The 20436-nt window shown below is 40.7% G+C and overlaps 2 protein-coding genes across 7 annotated transcripts in view; one reads left to right on the top strand and one right to left on the bottom strand.

Moving 5' to 3' along the window:
- LOC137286184 (activating signal cointegrator 1 complex subunit 3-like) overlaps positions 1-20436 on the top strand; it is a 293474-nt gene that overhangs the window by 111698 nt on the left and 161340 nt on the right. The window contains exon 34 of the mRNA XM_067817886.1: positions 956-1081. Within this exon, the coding sequence (XP_067673987.1) occupies positions 956-1081 (126 nt within the window). The remainder of the gene's footprint in view (positions 1-955; positions 1082-20436) is intronic.
- On the bottom strand, positions 2232-12583 carry LOC137286185 (uncharacterized). Of its 6 annotated transcripts, none has more exons than XM_067817888.1 (7): positions 12463-12583; positions 9925-10037; positions 9175-9456; positions 6586-6930; positions 6081-6293; positions 5004-5079; positions 2232-4620 (listed from the first exon to the last, which is right to left on the bottom strand). In XM_067817888.1, the coding sequence occupies exons 2-7, from the start codon at positions 10013-10015 to the stop codon at positions 4500-4502; spliced, it is 1128 nt and encodes a 375-aa protein (XP_067673989.1). In that variant the 5' UTR covers positions 10016-10037; positions 12463-12583; the 3' UTR covers positions 2232-4499. The 6 variants fall into 6 exon arrangements, with proteins under 6 accessions (XP_067673989.1, XP_067673994.1, XP_067673991.1 ...); XM_067817893.1 differs by having other exon boundaries at positions 5004-5076; positions 12463-12558; XM_067817890.1 differs by lacking the exon at positions 12463-12583 and adding an exon at positions 10705-10846 and having other exon boundaries at positions 5004-5076.

The raw sequence follows: 20436 nt of genomic DNA, 5'->3' as shown, positions 1-20436 counted from the left end.
ATGACATATGTTGCATTTGACCACTTACTAAATGGCACTGTGTAATCATAGCTTTCAACCGTGGGATCCGTGTCAATTTACACTTATCAGAGGGTTACACAAAGTATGCAGTCTAGACTACCAGTTGTCTGACTTCCATTTTTTGTGGAAGTTGTGGTGGCTGAGCCGGTTAGGTGGCTGTCTTTGTGTGCTGGCGATTAGGTGACTGACTCTGAGGATGCGGGTTCGAATCCCAGAGGGGACTCAACCAAAAAAAAGTACTAGAATTTGTACTTTACGAAGAAAGTGAAATCCCAAATATGACATATGTTGCAACCGGCTGTTAGGCTCAGAAACAACCTGATGGTTCACAAACAACCATCAGATTGTTAGGTTCAGAAACAACCATCAGACTGTAAGGTTCACAAGCAACCAACTGTTAGGTTCACTAACAACCTTTTAGGTTCACAAAGAACCATTAGACTGTGAGGTTCAGAAGCAACCGACTGTTAGGTCCACTAACAACCTTTTAGGTTCACAAAGAACCATTAGACTGTGAGGTTCAGAAGCAACCGACTGTTTGGCAGCGGCAGCAAACACTCTTAAAGATGCTGAATTATTTTTATGATTTTCCTTTGGAATTTCTACTTTCACTATTTCAACTGTGGTGTAATTATTGTTAGTCTGTAATCTCAAACCAAGGTGATTAAACAAATGCATACATTCATCGGAGACATAGAAGTTATTATGAATCAATTCAATATAAGAGCATTCTCAAAACCTTACACAAGCGTATATATGGCAATACATTCAGGGTTAGAAGGGAAGAATCTGTTGATGGTTACATCCATCTTACAGTGAAATATGATGAAGGAACATTTTAATCAGCTGTCACCTTTCCCAAGCATAGTCACCCTTTACCAAAGAAAATATCGTTTCATTTTCTTTTAAAACATTTTTTTTTACATTTTCTTAGTTTACTGGAAGTACTACCTGACCATCTTAATGCTGAGGTTGTTGCCGGGACGATTGCATCGAAGCAGGATGCCATGGACTATATCACATGGACATACTTCTTCAGGAGACTGGTGATGAACCCAAGGTAAGTCGGCTCGTCATCACATGGCTGTCCACTGTTTTGTGCAAGAACTGAATACACAGATGTTGTATGGTCTATGGCTGACTTGTGTTGAGTCAGTTGCATGGGGTATTCACTGACATCTTCTTCCAGGACTTCCATTACAGCAGCAGCAGCAGCAGACTAGCAGTCTAGTTACCACAGCAGCAGCAGACTAGCAGTCTAGTTACCACAGCACCCTGCTGAGTTGTAGACAGGAGTGCCATGTGACATTGTCCAAGTGTAATTATCCTGATCATGAATTGACGCATATATACATTACAATACATTAACACATAAGGCAATTTGTATGAAAGACGGAATATCAGCTAGTCAGGTGTCATGCTCAGTGAGTGACTACCCCACAAACTTGTTCATCCCAAGAATATGTTCCTAGTATGTCATGTTTGTCTCTAACTGTTTCATAGTGTTTCTTGTCATTATTATTCATAGTGGTGCGAGATTTCCATCTGGATGGCTGAAATCAGTAGTAAACTCAAACTTGGTAGACAATTTGAGTTTGTTTGATAAGTTACTTTCTAAAAATGCAGCTGAGTTAAAATTTCAGCTGTTTCAAATTATCAAACTCTTTTTTTTTTCTCAAGAAATTGGAACCTGTTCACAGTGATGTATGAAAATCTTTAGGCCTTGTATTGAGACTGATGGGTGGCTCCAAGTGTATGTCTGTATACATGTTTGAGCTCTGTGTCAATGCAAGAACAGCTCATCATTCACACAACGTTCCCAGTATGTTATCCTTGGATGCTCTGCTGTGACCCAGTTAGACTAGGCTCCAAGGATGCTCTGCTGTGACCCAGTTAGACTGGGCTCCAAGGATGCTCTGTTGTGACCCAGTTAGACTGGGCTCTAAGGATGCTCCGTTGTGACCCAGTAAGACTGGGCTCCAAGGATGCTCTGCTGGTCGCGAAATTGACAAATTGGACCAGATGATCAGTCTGGTGGTCAGACTGGTCTTCACATGAGATGTAGATTGATAATATTACTAATAATCACTGGATTACATGGCTCATGCTTGATATTTACAAGCCAACAAACAACTGTAGCTAAACACCAAATATGACTTTCACATACTCAGGTGAACCTACACTCCTGGAAGCACAATAAAAAAAACCCATTTCATTTCAACATTTTATTATGCCCTAGTACAAAGATATGAATATTCATAGTTCATTCTGTCAAAGCAAAACAAAAACTCGTGATAATTAGTAAACAAAAACAACTGAGACAGTAAACAACTTGTGAATGTACCATGGACCCACAGTCCACATCATCCTGTCTTCACACTGACAGACATTGTTCACTAAACATGGCAACTTTACTCAGAAGGATTTCACAGAAGGATTTCACAGCAGCTTCTTCTGCTTTCAATTAGAAAATATAGTTCTGGTCAATGTTTAAAGGGATTTGTTCCATGCTTTGGAATATTCTAAACATTAAAAGAACAACTTCATTTGGAATTGTACTGAAATATGTTTTAAGGAAATAAGTACCAGCATTTTGGATGCACGATGTGGAAGGTTGTGGGTGCCCACCTGGTGTGTACCTGATGTAACAGATGAGATGTGACCTGGTAAAAAATATGAAAAATGTTTTGGAATGAGAACCTAGTAGACTCATTGGCATAGTATGAGAACTAGTACACCCATTGGTTTCACATGAATATTAGTAAACTCACTGATATAGAATAACATCTAGTACACTCACTGGTTGAATATTCTATCTCGTACACTCACTGGTTGAATATTCTATCTCGTACACTTATTGGTTGAATATTCTATCTCGTACACTTATTGGTTGAATATGGTAGCTAGTAGAACCAGTACACTTACTAGTTGAATATAGTAGTTTGTGCACTCTCATTGGTTGAATATAGTAGTTTGTGCACTCTCATTGGTTGAATATGCTAACTTGGTTGATCTATCGTGCACATTTGTGCAATATCCAACTGCTTCATATTGTTTGACAGTGAAAGAAGTGATTTATCTAGAGCTGTTTACGGGCTGACATTCGTGTCATGTGTTTTTTTGTGTAATTAATGTACTCCTATAGGGGAAATATATAAACAAAATACACTAGCCTATTACATTATATTCAATGCAGCAGTGAAATACCTCGAAGTTAGAAAAGTAACCTTTCAGAAAGTACCATTGTTTAGTTAGGAATTGTTGAAAAATCCCTGCCTGGTTTGCAAGACTGGATACTAGAGATGGGATCTGCAAGCAGGCATCCTCAGAGTGATATGTACTCGTCATTGCTCAATAACACACCAGGAAGAAATTCATTTATAAACTCGTTTCCATGTTTGTTTTTAAATGTCTTATTCTTAATGTTTCATTTAGGATTTTTAATGCTTTTAGTTTTGAAATCAAATATTTGAAGGAACTCATGTGTAAATTTAGACATTAAATATTGAATGCAAGTGTAAGTGAGTTCACTTTCATCATGTTTTATTGAATAAGGGAAAAGGTCTGTCAGCTATGAAACAGTATATGTACTAAAGGGAAAGCCAGCAGATAGCACAGTGATGGAGGGCAGGGATCAGAGCTGACACTTGTGTGACACAAGCCAAGTTTATTAGTGCAGGGAGAAATGAGTGTGAGATTAGTTAGTATCTACATTATAAGCTAGAATAATTTATGTTTCAAATATTTACACTCTCATAACACTTGGTATTGCCCTTGTTTGAGCAAATCATTCACTTCAATGTTACATGGCCGACATGCCAGTGTTCATAAATACAATGGATATGTACAACACATGGTATAGAAAAATAGGGAATGATCCTTATATCACAGACAATATGGCAGAATTCCATCAGGGGACATAACTCCGCTTGTCCTGATGAGCTGTTATTCTGACTAGACCATGTTATTTCTCATGGCAGAATAATGATGATGATAGTGATGATGATGATGTATAGCACTAAGATTGCACATGTTGCCCTTTCAAGGTGTAGGGAATACAACAGTGTTGTTATGTTAGTGTCTTCTTCACATGAGTTGCACATTATCAGTCGTGTCGCACAGTAGTGCCATTCTGTGTAGAAATGTTTAACATATTTCCAACTGTGTCCATCATGCTCACATTAACCCCTTTGAGGTTTGAGTTCACTGAAAGGGTTAATCATTCCCCTAGTCTTCACAGGCACTTGTGGTGACGTGTGACATTCATAACTTGCATATGACATGTTGATGATGGAGATTCTTCCGCAGCTGTTGATGAAGACAGTGTATTGTGTGTGTTTCCAGTCACACTGACACACTGTGGTGTGGACGGCATAGCGACAGCGGCAACGTATCTATGACAGCTTGACCTAACACACATTGGTCAACCACAATACCGAGCAAGCAGAGTCTATGTGGCGGTAGATGTAACTACAACATCAGCAGTGGTAGTAATCTACCTCCACCTTACATGCGTTGAAGTCACCGCTGCTGCGAAACGCTGGGTTTCGGTGATCTAGGAACTGATCTTTGTCCTGGTAGTAGCGTCGCTCTTTGAACCTGTATGAGGAAAAGTCCAAAGATTACAAGAAGGTCTGATGTAGCTTATGAAACACCCTAATCAGAGACAGATATCAGATATACCCATATCGTCTAAACAGATGAGTCAGTGTTTGTAAGTTAATTCTTCATGCAGTCTACAGTTTCGGTTTCATGGGTTCCAGTATTGCCAAAGGAACAGAAATGGTTGTGAACATTCTGTATGGATGTGTTTCAGGACTTAGTTCCTGTACACCATTAACAGTGTTGAGGTACATGAACACAAGTTTCCTCATGGTGTATTGAAAACCAAGAAGGGAGAAAACAATAGATCTATCTTTCAGCATCATTAGGCATGATCAGACTTTAATGATCAAACATGTAAAAGTGACATGATCACTCACCATTTGATGACGAGCAGCGTGAGGAGGATGATGAGGATGACGCTGAGTGTACCGATCACACCGCCAGCAATGGCTGCTGCAACAGACAAGGATCATCATTACACAGCTCACTGTTGAGACAGTTAGCCTATACAATTCAGGTCAGAGCTTATAACCGATATATCATACATAATTATCAGTCTGTATATTGCAGTCTAGGTTACTGGTAATCTCTATATCACAGTCCAGATTTCTGATAAACTATATATGGCAGTCCAGGTTTCTGATAATCTGTATATCGCAGTCTAGGTTTCTGGTAATCTATGTATCGCTGTCCAGGTTTCTGGTAATCTATGTATCGTAGTCTAGGTTAGTGGTAATCTATATATCGCAGTCCAGGTTTCTGATAAACTATATATGGCAGTCCAGGTTACTGGTAATCTATGTATCGCTGTCCAGGTTTCTGGTAATCTATGTATCGTAGTCTAGGTTAGTGGTAATCTATATATCACAGTCCAGATTTCTGATAAACTATATATGGCAGTCCAGGTTACTGGTAATCTATATATCGCTGTCCAGGTTTCTGGTAATCTATGTATCGTAGTCTAGGTTAGTGGTAATCTATATATCGCTGTCCAGGTTTCTGATAATCTGTATATCGCAGTCTAGGTTACTGGTAATCTATATATCGCTGTCCAGGTTTCTGGTAATCTATGTATCGTAGTCTAGGTTAGTGGTAATCTATATATCGCAGTCTAGGTTTCTGGTAATCTATATATCGCAGTCTAGGTTTCTGGTAATCTTTATATCGCTGTCCAGTTTCTGATAATCTATGTATCGTAGTCTAGGTCAGTGGTAATCTATATATCGCAGTCCAGGTTTCTGGTAATCTATATATCACAGTCCAGGTTTCTGATCATTTATATATTGCAGTCCAGGTTACAGATAATCTATAAATGTATATATCGCATGTCTGGTCACAGTTAACAGTGTTTATATGTCATACATGAGCCCGCAGTTGGTAGGGGAATAATTAAAAGTTAGTTGGCGGAAGACATAGCTGTGACTGACGAGGATGGAACTGGAGGTAGCACTCACCGAATGGAAGGGAAGGTTTGTTGTTGCTCTGCGTGACAATGTCGTGGTACACTGGTATCGGTGTGCTGGTAGTGGTTGCTTGCTGTGTCATTGGAGGAGGGGACTGGTCCGTCGAGATAGGGAGCAGTCTTGGGGTTGTGGAGCTACCTTGCTGCATTGTAGTAGATTTCTGTCCCCCTCCAATAAGGGTGGTAGTAGGCAGTGGGGGAAAGGCTGTCAAAAGGAATGTGACATTAGTGGTTGTGTCTTTGTGAGATGCTGACAAATTGAGGAGATGAACATGTATTTACTTTACATCTAAATGCTCATGACTCGCCATCATTTCAGTGCTGTAATCATTATTAGACCATGTTGAACAATGTGTAATATAGGAGTTCACAAGTTAGATCCTCGATGTGAGGGAATTGTAGTCTAGTGGTTAAGACATTGGCTTGTTGATTCACAGGTTTGATTCCCATAAAAGTACAATTCCATGACTGGCTGAAAGGTTGGAGTTCCACCTTACCTTCATAATACAGCCAGAAACCCTTGCTCTTGCTGTCTGACCCGGCTTGTAGTTCGATGTCCAGGAAGTAGCTGTATGACTTGTACGTGTCATTGGCACGCCGACCACACAAGGTGATGCTGTGAAACTTGTCATTGAAGTACATCCAGTCGGCACAGTCTGTCTTGCCCTTTTGCTCCAGATCCATGTCGATGATGTGGAGGCGGATCTGCTGGTCAGGAGCCACCTTAATGGAGGTCTTACAGTTCTGTGCCTTGTGATAGTTGTTTGGGTACCTCGGGGTTGAGATGTACCCATGTTGGGCCGTCATTTGAGGATGGCTGCAGATGTCATTTGTCACAGTGGCTGAAACCAAAATGTGCTTTGTTGTTTTGATGTTGACACGTAGTGTAAGTTTGCTGAATACGTAATGGTCCTCCTCTCAGTTATGTGGAGGTAGGTTAACAGTTTATTTCAGCAGCATCAATGTAATGATTTATGTAGCTTTCATGCGTATTTCTCTCACAAAGGTCAGTTGACACATGTGAGGTCAACTACCAGATGATCAAGCTACGTATTCTGGGCTGATTATGAGTATTCTTCAATTCCATACTCTACTTTGTCATGTTTTAAGGAATGTAAACATTCTACAAAAAAGTACTGAATATTGTTGTATGTTGATGTGTAACGACTAACCACATCTGTTGAGTGACATCCACAGCTTTAACATGAAATTAAGGAGAAAGTGATGCTCACTGAATATGAAATTAGAAATCAAGTTTCACAAATACCTGTCCCTGTGTGAAATAACCTTTATTTGTATGCATAATGCATTACACTGAAGCATATTTTTGAAGTGATATTAAACCAGATTTAAAACAGCATTCTTCTGAATTCCTAAAAACTTATTGTGGTTGGTAGAGATAACAAATATCTGTGATAATGCCTCTCTGTGTGTATTGAGAGTGCGTGGAATGGGTGATAATATATTCCACAAGACAACTTGTACACATCACTGTCACAAGTCTTTACATAAGACATGCTGCAACTACCCTTGTACGCCACCACTACACACATTATAAATAAGGAATGGGGCTGGTTATAAAGATTACAATCAGATTTGCACAACATGGGTTCTTGTACTTTCCACCTGCCTCGCTCTGTGCCTCCCTACTTCCTCCTACCCGGCTGTCACAGTGCAGGTATGTTCCAAGGTGAAGGTCACTACAGGTGGCAGCTGGTGAGAGAGGACTGGGCTGGGATGGGTGCCTATTGTTTGGCTGTAGCCTGCTTGGGGCACAGCAGGACGGTATTGTAAAACGCACAAACATCTGTCAGTTCTCAAAAATTTAGAAATCCTGCTATGTCATTTAGGTTGTTCTAGGAGGATCCCAATTAAAAAAGATTCTTTGCAAAGAGCATTTTTCTCGGTTTGCTATCATTTATGTATTTTTATGTTTATATAAATTGGTGAATTATTTAGGTATTTTTTCCCACTTTTCTCATTACAAGTTTTATTTCAGGTTATCATTTGATAGTATTATTTTTAATATGCTGTCTCCTGTTTTAAATGTCAAAAATAGAAATGGGATATATGAATTGTAAATTGCAGAATAACAAGTCAAAGACCTAAACTCATCAGCTTTGACCAAACAGATGTCAATAATCTGCACATAATAATCAGGACTAGATTCATCAGTTATTTAATTCTTTAAGCTAGCCCCCCTGCTTTACCAGGAAATATTTATCTACTGTTCAGCATTCAGCATCAAGGACAGGAGGTAGTGATAAGATATGAATATGTATCAAATAATCAGTGTAGATAGTCTGAGACCTAAAACACCTGTGATGTAACACAGAATTAGATGTACCACGTCAGCTGGGAACAACAAGCTAGGTCTGGGCTAGGAGCTGGCACCAAATCCACTAATCTCAGAAAACATGGTGATAACCCTGCAGGTATCCATGGAGGAGAGGTAGTGTTTACCTCTGGCACCAGGCCATGCAGGAGGGGGACCAGTATTGAGTGGGTGCTGGGGGAGGCCTGCACCCAAGTGTTGGATGTCTACACTATGGTACATGAATAACCTACATAGCGCTGCCAATCATAATCTGTCACAACACTGCTACACTTACGTTATGCACTAGTGCCAAAAATCCCCCATATTGACCTGTTATGCTGCCAATGTTGATAGCTTGCGTCAGAACTGGGGCATTGCACTCTGGAGGGAGGGTACCTGTGTTTATTTCCTAACTTGATACAGGAACTCATGTTGAAGAAAGAACTTTCTTCGCTTTGACAGCCAAATGGTTCTAGACCAGGTTATTTATGGGTTTAATGATTTTATAAGTGCTGTTCATATTTTTTTGGTCTGGCAATTTTAAGTGAGTGAAAATTTGATTTCATGCCACCAAAATGTTGCATACACTATTACAAAGTGTGCAAAAGAAAACTTAAACTATCCTGAAATTTAACCTATCCAAGTTTGAGCATGAAGCGTCTACTTTCTCTTACGCCTGGAATCCTTACAGCTGGGGTGAAATGCTTTAGACACAAACACAGAAAGATCATGGTCTTAAGAATATCGGAAGGAATGGGTAATAACCTACCTGGAACACACTCGTATTCCACCTGGAAGTAGTTGCTATAGCGACCACATGACCGGATGAGGCTTCCGTAGGTCCCTGTGGGGAGGTTGATGCTGCAGGACTCCCTGCCTACACATGGGTAGTTCTCATACTCAGGGAGGGTGCAGTCACCCTCTCTATACTCGCACGAATCCGTGGGAGAAAATCCATAGAACGCTTTCAGTATTCGCACCATGGCACCAGCACCACACACAATGTCAATGGACTTTTGAGTACTGTTGAAACAAGCTGCCAGCCTATCCCCTGAAATAAAACACTCCAGATAAGAAACGTATTAAACATCTGCAATAAGACAATGTTGCCACAACACAAATTCATTACACATGCTGTTGATTTTTAATATACTGGTAATCTGTATTTCTATTTGTGTAGCAGTATTCCACATTGTGTCCAGGACACTTACTTCTGAACTAATGGATTCACCTCTACAAGGATTAACACTAGCAGTTTTCTCCCATTCTGAAATAGGATTGATAAATTAAAGCAGATATTTATAAACAAGACATCATTGTATGTTCATCATAGAAAACATAATACCTGGTAGGGTGAATTTGGTACATACTGGGTGTAGGAATTCACACAATACCAACATAACAAGCACAATCAATGGTGTAAAGTTTACAATGATAAAGGAGTTGGTGCCATATGGTGAAGGTTGTGGTGATCCAGCGATGTTGCTGCTGCTGCAACCGGGGATGTTGTGAGACTTACCGTGTACTAAGGAGAGCCAGGAGATAAAGGTGATGGCTGTCAGGGCACACAGGTTACTGTGGAGCATCTTCACTTGCTGCTGTTTACCCATGATACACTTACATCTGTTGGTCCTGCAAGAACACAGGAGCAAATTAAACATTTGTCAGCATCTAAAACAAGGAGGAAACATGCTGCAAACACATGTATGTCAAACCAGTATTGATTGAGGCATTGAACAGTGCGCTATGCCATCAGACAGTGGAGTTAATGCAATGAATTGTGTCATGGTTCGTCAACAGTGAGCGTGTCAGGTAGAACTCAACACAACACACAGGCCCAATAAAATAAGATACAATGTGGAATGTCTGCTAACCACAAACATGACAAGCCCCTGCACTGTCAGATCGTAATCATTTGCCAAAAATCACAAGCTTCCAGTGGGGGAGCTGGGAGAAAGATGTGCCTGGCAGTAATTACCATAGCCATCACAAACAGGGTTTGCAGTGTCCTAGCTAGTCGGGAAAACAGATGTATCTGGTCCAAATAAAAATATGGGCAGTCCAAGTCTGGATATAGTTGGTTGTTGTACCAAGTGTTGTACCGATGAGAACTGAACATGTGTCCACAATACCACACACTCATCAGCGAGCGAAGACAAGGCAGTGTGCCAAATCGCATGTTACAGAGCCAAGCAGTGAGTGCCTGTACTGTGTTATCATTGCAGCTCCACAGCAGCACGTCCACACAGGGTGTAAACACTGTAGTACTACACAGCTATCATCCCAGCCAAACACTCACCCTCTCTCTCTCTCTAAAGTCTATCGTGGACTGAATAACGTCTGCTGCCTGCTCAAGCTTTTATACCAGCAGGCTCGTGCCAGCAGATTGTGGCTAATTAGAGCAGCAGGGATGTTTACACAGGCTATCTGAGCCACCACTCGCTGGCCTGCCTGCGCATGTGCCGCTTCACTGGCCAATTCATCACCCAGCTTTCACTGTCCAGTAGGGAGCCTGAGGTTTCCTTTGATCTGCAAAGGTGTAACATTAAATCTGCATCCCGTTACAACTCATGGGCTTATGTGCTCGTCCAATAGGACACTCTGTTCCACCTGTCCTTTGCCCTAAATTACTCTTTGATGTTTGGCGTGTGCCGATAACATGAAGAGGATAAAGGTCCTGAGGCCCCGGGTTGTTTGATAAATGTGGGGTCTCCAGTCTTTGGCTCCCTACAGGAACAACAGAGGGCCTAGTGTACAGCCCCAGGCAACACCTGGTCGTGTGCCGGCGCACGGCACTATTATGAGCTATAATGGGCTTTGTTGTTTTGGCCCCTTTATTGCACTCGTCTTTTGTTAGTTGAGGGGGTAAAGGAGGCGGGATTCACAAACAGTTCATTGTTTCGGCACACTCCCCAACACGTGCCATAGGTACAGGCTGGTGATCTGGCGAGTGAGCTACCGCATGCTTGCTGTTATGTGACATGCTTCACTATCCTCTCTTAAAACATCATTCTTGTACAGCATAGGCTGGTGTCATTTAGCTCACTGCATCACATTGATTGGGAGAAATACTTTCAAAGGCGGATTGAGTAATAATTGCTACCAGATATTCTTCACAATCCAGAGTAGAAGGAAGGTCTATCAAAGCTCATTCATTCTTCAAATCAGTACTGCCATGCTAGGTGACATCCATGAGTTTGATAAAAGTAATCACAATAATGATAATTACTCACATCAGGGACAGTTGTAGTATGGGCACATGTTGTTCATCAGAGTTACACATGTTGCACATTTTATTTGTGACATCTGTTACAGCTTAATTACAGACAGTAACCTCTGTTACTAGAGAGATACACGTCTTACTACTGATTTATTACAGAAGTGTGTGTTGATACACATGTTTATTAATACAGTTTTTTAAGATGTGTGTTACTGTAAAGTTTACTACAGACTCAAGTGTTGCTGTGTACTTTACTGCAGATACTTGTGTTACTATATAGTTTACTACAGACACATGTTACTGTGTAGCTTACAACAGATGCATGTGTGTTACTATATAGTTTACTACAGACATGTGTTACTGTGAGGCTTACAACAGATGCAGTTGTGTTACTGTGTAGCGTACTACACATGTTACTATATAGTTTACTACAGACATGTGTGTTACTATATAGTTTACTACAGACATGTATGTTACTATATAGTTTACTACAGACGTGTGTTACCATACAGTTTACTGTAGACATGTATGTTACTATATAGTTCACTACAGATGTGTGTTACTATATACTTTACTACAGTAGTGTGTAACTATATAGTTTACTACAGAGGTTTTACTGTGTAGCTTGCTGCAGATATGTGTTACTGTCTAGCATACTACAAATGCATGTGTGTTACTCACTTCCTTATAGACAGATCAGACACATGTTACTTTAGCATTAGAGTGTTATTATTACACAGTTCTGTTTCACACACATTACTTTCTCCCCAGCATGACAGCATTCAGAGTTTGTCATTGTAAAACCTAGCAGCCTAGTAAGGACAACAGTTTACTCACTGTATGAATGTAGTCCCCAATAGTTAATCTCCCGATGTGTCCCTCTTGAGAGCTGTCAGCAAATGACTCCCAGCTCCCACCAGCTTCCAGCCTGTACATTGAGCCACACTGTGTCGAGTAACTGCTAGAAATGCTATATTGAATTATTGATAGCTAAAGACTGCAGTGCGACTTATCTCGGTATGTTGAGTCTACTCTTGCTCCTAGTGAATGCACAGCGTGGGATATTAGTGACTATCTTCAGTGGGATATAAGACATATCCACCCTTCACTCCCCTGGCCTCTGTTCCCTATTGTAGTGAGTGTTATCACCAACTAATCATTCTTACACCTGATCATCCATGCCGCATGGCAGGACCTTCAATTGACTTGATCTCCGAAGTGGCCTATTGTGAACGCAGTTCCCATATGCCCCACCTGGCTATAGGTAGATCCTCCCCAACCTCTGTAATGTTCGTGGTATGGTCGAGCTGATCACATGGGCAGGCTACTGTTACAGGCATGTCTACACTAACTTGTACAGTTGTACATTCACCACTGTTATCTTCCATGTGCATATCTGATGTCATGTTTTGGTTCATTTGTGTAATCTAAACAGGTAAAGGTTTTAAAATAAACTGTTAGTCATTGTTGGTGCATAGGTATACATCTGAGGAAAGGTAGATACAGTTTCATAAATGTTTTAGTTTTTTCCAGTACATATTTTTTACAGGTTTTGACAAGATTTCAATAAAAGACAAAAGTTTTGCCATATCCTGATATAACCATACATTATTAGTTGGTATAATGTCAGGTATTAAACATATATACATTACACTTATGATACTCCTTAGATGATGGACCCGTGAAGGTCCCGGGGTAGAATAGGCCTTCAGCAACCCATGCTTGCCATAAAAGGTGACTATGCTTGTCGTAAGAGGCGACTAACAGGATCGGGTGGTCAGACTAGCTGACTTGGTTGACACATGTCATCGGTTCCCCATTGCGCAGATCGATGCTCATGTTGTTGATCACTGGATTGTCTGGTCCAGACTCGATTATTTACAGACCGTCGCCATATAGCTGGAATATTGCTAAGTGCGACGTAAAACTAAACTCACCCACTCACTCCTTAGATGATGACTGTATTTTATTTTCACAACTGAAACTGAATTGTTGATGAGACATGGAGTAAAACCTTTATCAGTGTTACAGTTGTGTATTTTCAATATGTGCTAGGACTTGGACGGAATCAGTCAGAAAACTGCAGTCCTTGGCTTTATGAAAATTTCAGTTCTTTTGTTGGGATGAATAAGTTCTTATAAAGCCCTTTGTCAAGAGTATATTTTTTCATTTATTTCTATTTGTAAGTTTGATGTCTTAAATCTTCTTAAATTTCCTGAAGTGGTGGTGTGACTATCTCAGAAGTATAATGCACTAGACATTAATCTGTAAGACCATGTTCCATGAATGTATCAGCAATTGTGTGTCTGGACTACTACACATTGTGATGGGGATTTACCAGTCACACCTTTAATGAGCAGGTGTTTGAAACAATGCCATCAAAGGTAATTCCACAGACAGATGCTTGTTATGCACCTGCTGAGCTGATTAACACCTCTACGTCCAACCATAAGCTGCTTAAAGTTGTTTTATGTGCACACCATGTCTTCATTGTCAGCCCATTAAGAGTTAATACCTTGGTTTTTACACCTGTTGTTAAATGTAGGATCCCAGTGACTCCATCTGACCAGTCTCTCTGTGTCCCCTCACCTGATATTTATCGGTTGTGTTTGTTTCACCTGATAAATGTATTTGTTCATTTTCAATCAGATTAAATACCTTAATTGACAATGGCAACAAATTTAAGTCGCTGATTCATGAAATACTTATGTTTGACAAGGCTATATGTCATGATGACCATATTCCAGTTCATGAAATCATTTGGTGTGGGTTTTTTATTTGTTTTTACTCATAAAATAACTCATTTAAAGATGTTCAGTGTGTTCATCTAGTCTGAATGAAAGCATTCCTTCAGTAAACCCCCTGTTACCATGGTTCTGCTGGCACATCAGTCTGTTCAGCTATCCTGCTGTAAAACAAGGTCTTATTGCATATCCACTGTCACAATGAAGAGCTGGAGATGTCTATAGACATTAAACTGACACTGACACAAACCAGCAATTGATTTCTGCATGTGACCAAACCAGACCAGCCAGCATTGAAATAAATACGTGTATTGTGGTTTAGAAAATGAGTGAAATATTCATCTGTATTGCTGTGTGTCTTGCCTGAATAGCTGAGTACTTTCACAAGAAGCATGAAACAGCAAATGTGAATGGTGGGAAACTACCTCAGCCTATTGTTGACAAGACATGTTAATTACCACATTGCCATTTGTCTATCTTTAGAATAAAGCTCCTTTGAACAAGGTAAATGTACCAGATAGTTAAGTGTCCACACATTATGATTACGTTTTGAATGGCTTCCTCCACATAGTGATGGTTTGTGTGGATCAGTCACTTCTTTCTTGTGAGGGTCCCAGTTCCACACTCCCTGTATTCTTGGGTCCCAGCTCCTCCATCTCTGTATTCTGGGCTCCCAAGTCCTCACTCTCAGTATTCTATGTTCCCAGTTCCTCCATCCCTGTATTCTAGGGTCCCAACTCCTCCATCCCTGTGTTCTAGGGTCCCAGTTCCTCCATCCCTGTATTCTTGGGTCCCAACTCCTCCACCCCTGAATTCTTGGGTCCCAGTTCCTCCATCCCTGTATTCTAGGCTCCCAAGTCCTTACTCTCAGTATTCATGTTCCAAGTTCCTCACACCCTGTATTCTAGGGTCCCAACTCCTCCATCCCTGTATTCTAGGGTCCCAACTCCTCCATCTCTGTATTCTGGGCTCCCAGGTCCTCACTCTCAGTATTCTATGTTCCCAGTTCCTCCATCCCTGTATTCTAGGGTCCCAACTCCTCCATCCCTATATTCTAGGGTCCCAACTCCTCCATCTCTGTATTCTTGGGTCCCAGCCCCTCCATCCCTGAATTCTTGGGTCCCTGCCCCTCCATCCCTGAATTCTTGGGCCCCAGTTCCTCCATCACTGTATTCTATGTTTCCAGTTCCTCCATCCCTGTATTCTAGGGTCCCAACTCCTCCATCTCTGTATTCTAGGGTCCCAACTCCTCCACCCCTGTATTCTTGGGTCCCCGCTCCTCCATCTCTGTATTCTAGGCTCCCAAGTCCTCACTCTCAGTATTCTAAGTTCCCAATTCCTCACTCCCTGTATTCCAGGGTCCCAACTCCTCCATCCCTGTATTCTTGGGTCCCAGTTCCTCCATCCCTGTATTCTAGGCTCCCAGCTCCTCCATCCCTGTATTCTAGGCTCCCAGCTCCTCCATCCCTGTATTCTAGGCTCCCAGCTCCTCCCAGATTCTTGTTAATGCAATACCTCATGAACTGTTGTACCCAATGTCTCCAAAGTTGGTGACAGCCTAAACTTTGGGATTATGCAGGCACCCGCCGATTTTGGTGACAACCTTATTTTCAAGGTACTCTTTGACCACTTCAAACTCTCGTTAACGCACTGTTGTTCCCAATGTTTACAAATTTGATGGCAACCTCCTACACTGGGGAATTAGGCAGACATCCAGTCAAATTGGGTGACCTTGATCATATTTTCAATGAACAGAAGGAAACTGATGTTTTCGTTTTCAGTGTGGGTCAGCGCGCCAAAATGCACCCATCGCTATGCGTACATGCACGGGGGTTGAAATATCTCATGCATTTCGTGGCTATAGCTGGCGACAGCGTTAATGAGTTGAAAGTTGGCAGTAGGTTACATGATTGTTGAGGGACAAAGACATCTGTATGGAGTAACAGCCAGGGGGGTTAAAGTTAGTATTCAGAAATAGCTTCCATTATCGGGAAGACATTTATACAGACGTCTTAGCATTCACATTATCGGTGAATGTGCAGTGTAGGGATTTTTCATTGGTTTTACTGTTTTGTTTCATTTTGAGTGTATTAAATGTTCAGACATAATTCTTTTGACTTTTCGCTTATTTCATAAATGAGGAATAAGAACTGCCTCATTCCCATTCAATGTGACCATGACCCTTTGTCCACTTTTCAAACTTATGTTAACATATTTCATAGAACATTAAAACCAATGTCCTCAATTTTGTCAACAGCTTTCATTGGATGATTATCTGGACACCAGTCATTTCAAGCAAGCTGTATAAGACCAAAAAGTAAAAAGTAGTGAATATGTTAGAAAATTAATATTTCATTCTTCTTTAGAGACTGGGAAATTGCCATATTAGTGGCAAACACTTGGTGTGTCCCATTGCCAGAGGAAAAGTATGTTATATAGGTTATTTTGCCAACAGGAGTATAAAGTTGAGATTTGATAGGAAGACTTTCTCAAGAAGCTTCTCCATACCTCCATGCTATGTACCCCAGGGGTTGTGACAACATGGAAAGAGTCTGCACACAAAGTTGACTCCTAGCTTTCTACAATCGGTCACAGGTGGGCTCGATCCCTACACCTCAACCACATTGGATCACTAGCCTAGTGCTTTAGCCAGTTTGCCCACAGCGAGCTATCACAGTGAAACTAACTATGATAAGGTGTTTCTGTTCCTCATTAAATGCTACACCACACGGAATCTTGAACCATCAGCTTGTTGACTGACCAAATATCTGCTGACCACTGTAATCTACAACAGGATGACATCTTAATTTGACACATTGACTTAACAGCATGTGCATGTCAAAACAAACAGCTATTAGTGTACACATTAATGGCAGTTAGATGGAAGCCTTGTTGTCAGAATGTCAGGCCTTGCTGATAAGGCCAGCACCTAGTGTTTACCATATCAGTGCTTCAGCTCTGTTGTCTGCTGGGAGAGTGTCAGGAACGTATTACTAATTAACAAGTACACTTTTCCATCTAATGAAGGTGAGCTACAGTGTGTGTTGAGTGCTCGAGTTATCTGGGTGAGTCCAGGGTGGTACAGGGTGTTGGGCCGTTAATAGCATGAGAGGCCTTTAAAACATGAGAGGCGTCAGTTGTAATACTGTATATTGTATCTCATTGGTTTTAAATAGCTTTGCACTGAATGATTGGGTGGCTTGCATATATAAAAGATTGAAGCTTTTTTTTTATCTCAACTGAGAAGGTCAGAACGTAAGTTGAACATGTTCTAAGTGAATAGATCCTCATCTAGGCTAATCCTGACAACATTGATTACCATGATTGTATGTGAGGTTAGCTTCAGCCTTTCTGTGCTAGACTGACCTGGGACAGTCATAACATCTTGTTATACTCATACTTGTTGTGTATCAGCAGAGTTGATGTAACAGGAATATCATGCAGGAAGTCATGGAACTTTGTTAAGGTTGTGTATGTGTCAATGAATGTGAGACTTTGTAAATGTGTCAGAGTGTGTGTCAGTGAATATGTCAGTGTGTGCTACTATGTGTGTCAGTGTGTTAGTACATGTGTCAGTGAATATGTCAGTGTGTGCTACTATGTGTGTCAGTGTGTTAGTACATGTGTCAGTATTAGTGAGAGTGTCATTGTGTGTGTTAGTGTGTTTGTCAGTGTGTAATAATGTGACAGTGTGTATTTGTGAGTGTGTGTTAGTGAGTCAGTGTGTTAGTATGTGTGTCAGAGTGAGTTAGTGATAGTGTGTGTGTGTGTGTGTGTGTATGTGTGTGTGTGTCTCTGTGTGTGTGTGTGTGTGTCTGTGTGTGTGTGTGTGTGTTTTTTTTGGGTTTTTTGCATAACGGTCCATGAAAGGACACTAGTAATATTTTGTAAATTACACTATCTCTTCAGCAAAATCTTTAACAAGGCAATTGGTAACTAAGAGCACAGACTGAAATTGCAAATTCAGAGTTGTGTATGTGTATAGCTCCAAGGCTGAGTACAAGGCTGTACTGAATGCTGGGTCTAGCCTTGCTCCAAGGCTGTACTGAATGCTGGGTCTAGCCTTGCTCCAAGGCTGTACTGAATGCTGGGTCTAGCCTTGCTCCAAGGCTGTACTGAGTACTGGGTCTAGCCTTGCTCCAAGGCTGTACTGAATGCTGGGTCTAGCCTTGCTTCAAGGCTGTACTGAATGCTGGGTCTAGCCTTGCTCCAAGGCTGTACTGAATGCTGGGTCTAGCCTTGCTCCAAGGCTGTACTGAATGCTGGGTCTAGCCTTGCTTCAAGGCTGTACTGAATGCTGGGTCTAGCCTTGCTCCAAGGCTGTACTGAATGCTGGGTCTAGCCTTGCTTCAAGGCTGTACTGAGTGCTAAGCTCATGCATGTATAATAATTCAAACCTCTAAAGAGGCACGTTAAGCCAAGCGAAAAGTACCCCAGTGTGTTATTTGTATCCCAGCTGAAACGGCACCATGGTTGACCATGGTCAACCACGGCTTACCACAGTAAACCATGGTATTACCATGGTTTACCGTGCTAAACCGTGGTCACCAACATTTCTAGACCATGGTAGACCATGGTCTAACATGGTCATCATGGCAGACCATGGTCATTATAGACCATGGTCACCAGTAACCTTGGTAGACCATGGTCTTTTCCATTTTACCATGGTAGACCATGGTCATCACAACTCATGATCACCAGAAACCATGGTAGACCATGGTCATCGTCCTTTTGCCATGGCAGACCATGGTCATCCTAGACAAAACCATGGTAAAACATGGTGTTTTCGTTCAAAGCAGTGGTTGACCATGGTCATTTCATGAAAGTCCATGGTAGACCATGGTCATCACAGAAAAATTTTACATTTTAAACTGTGATAAATAAAAAATTTAAAAGGGGAAACCTGATGGTTTCATGACTCTGTGTTTCATTTATGAATAACAAATCTTGTAGGTCCTTGTTCTTACATTTGTGTGCATTAAACAACTAAATCTTAACACCTCAGTGAGTGTTAAAATGTAGTGTGATTTAATTAAAAAAAATAGAACAGGATGTCATAAAAATAATCATAAGCGGAACTATTCACTGATTTTACTTACTAATAATTGCTGCAGAGATACACAAACAAAACAACTGACGTCTTATACTCTGGAAAAGCAAAACAAAAATAACCCTGTGTTCATCTGAAAATATAATAGACATGGTTTATTTCTCCCGATCCCTTTGTTAAAGTTGTCCATTAAACTGTGTAAATCTCGTCTCTCTCTAATACTAGTTTTTGTGTGTGGGTGCCTTTTTCTTCTTGTTTTAAAATAAACACAACAAACATTGTACGACAGAAAAGCTAAACAATGTCTCAGCAATATAGACAGTTCAAAGAAACCTCACCTTTTGTTAATAGCTACGCAACTAGTTGATACTGTAGAGGTTTTCTAATTGCCCTGAATATTGATATTTAATCCATAAAGTACAGACCCTGACGCAAATATATCCAAGAATACCCATGTAAGTCTAGAAAATATGGATTGTAGATTCCCTTAACTTCAGGCTGCAAATGAAGAAAGTCCGTTAAAAACCGTTATGACTTAAAAAATTGTGTAGCACAAGGTGTCAAAGTTCACGGTGCCTGTAAGGAAAGATTCCGTTTGTTCTCAGATTGTAGATTCCCTTAGCTTCTGCGAATGAAGAAAGTCTCAGCGCTCTATTTCATTGTATTATTATAGTATTATACTATAGTATTTTCAATATGAACTTTTTAAAGTAAAATATGTTCATTTCAGAGACTAGTTGTTAGTCTATCCATAAAGTAAAACTTTGAAGTACGCTGTCAAATTCGTCTCATTTCATTGAATTTCTCCCGTGATTTTCTCGATCGCAAGTGAGCAGATACTTATAAGAACGTCTTTCACATTGTTTATGGTGAAGCAAAAACACAAAACAGTAAAAACAACAAACAATTCACTTGGTACTATAAACAGAAAGAAATGTTGAAAAGAATTTTGATATCGATGTGTTTTTTACAGCTTTCCAAACACGTACGTCGATCTACCCGTTGAAAAAAAAATCA

Source organism: Haliotis asinina, chromosome 6 (genome assembly GCF_037392515.1).
Source record: "Haliotis asinina isolate JCU_RB_2024 chromosome 6, JCU_Hal_asi_v2, whole genome shotgun sequence".
NCBI classification, from domain to species: domain Eukaryota; kingdom Metazoa; phylum Mollusca; class Gastropoda; order Lepetellida; family Haliotidae; genus Haliotis; species Haliotis asinina.
The sequence above is the reverse complement of the archived record's forward strand: the minus strand, read 5'-3'. Positions and strand labels throughout refer to the sequence as shown.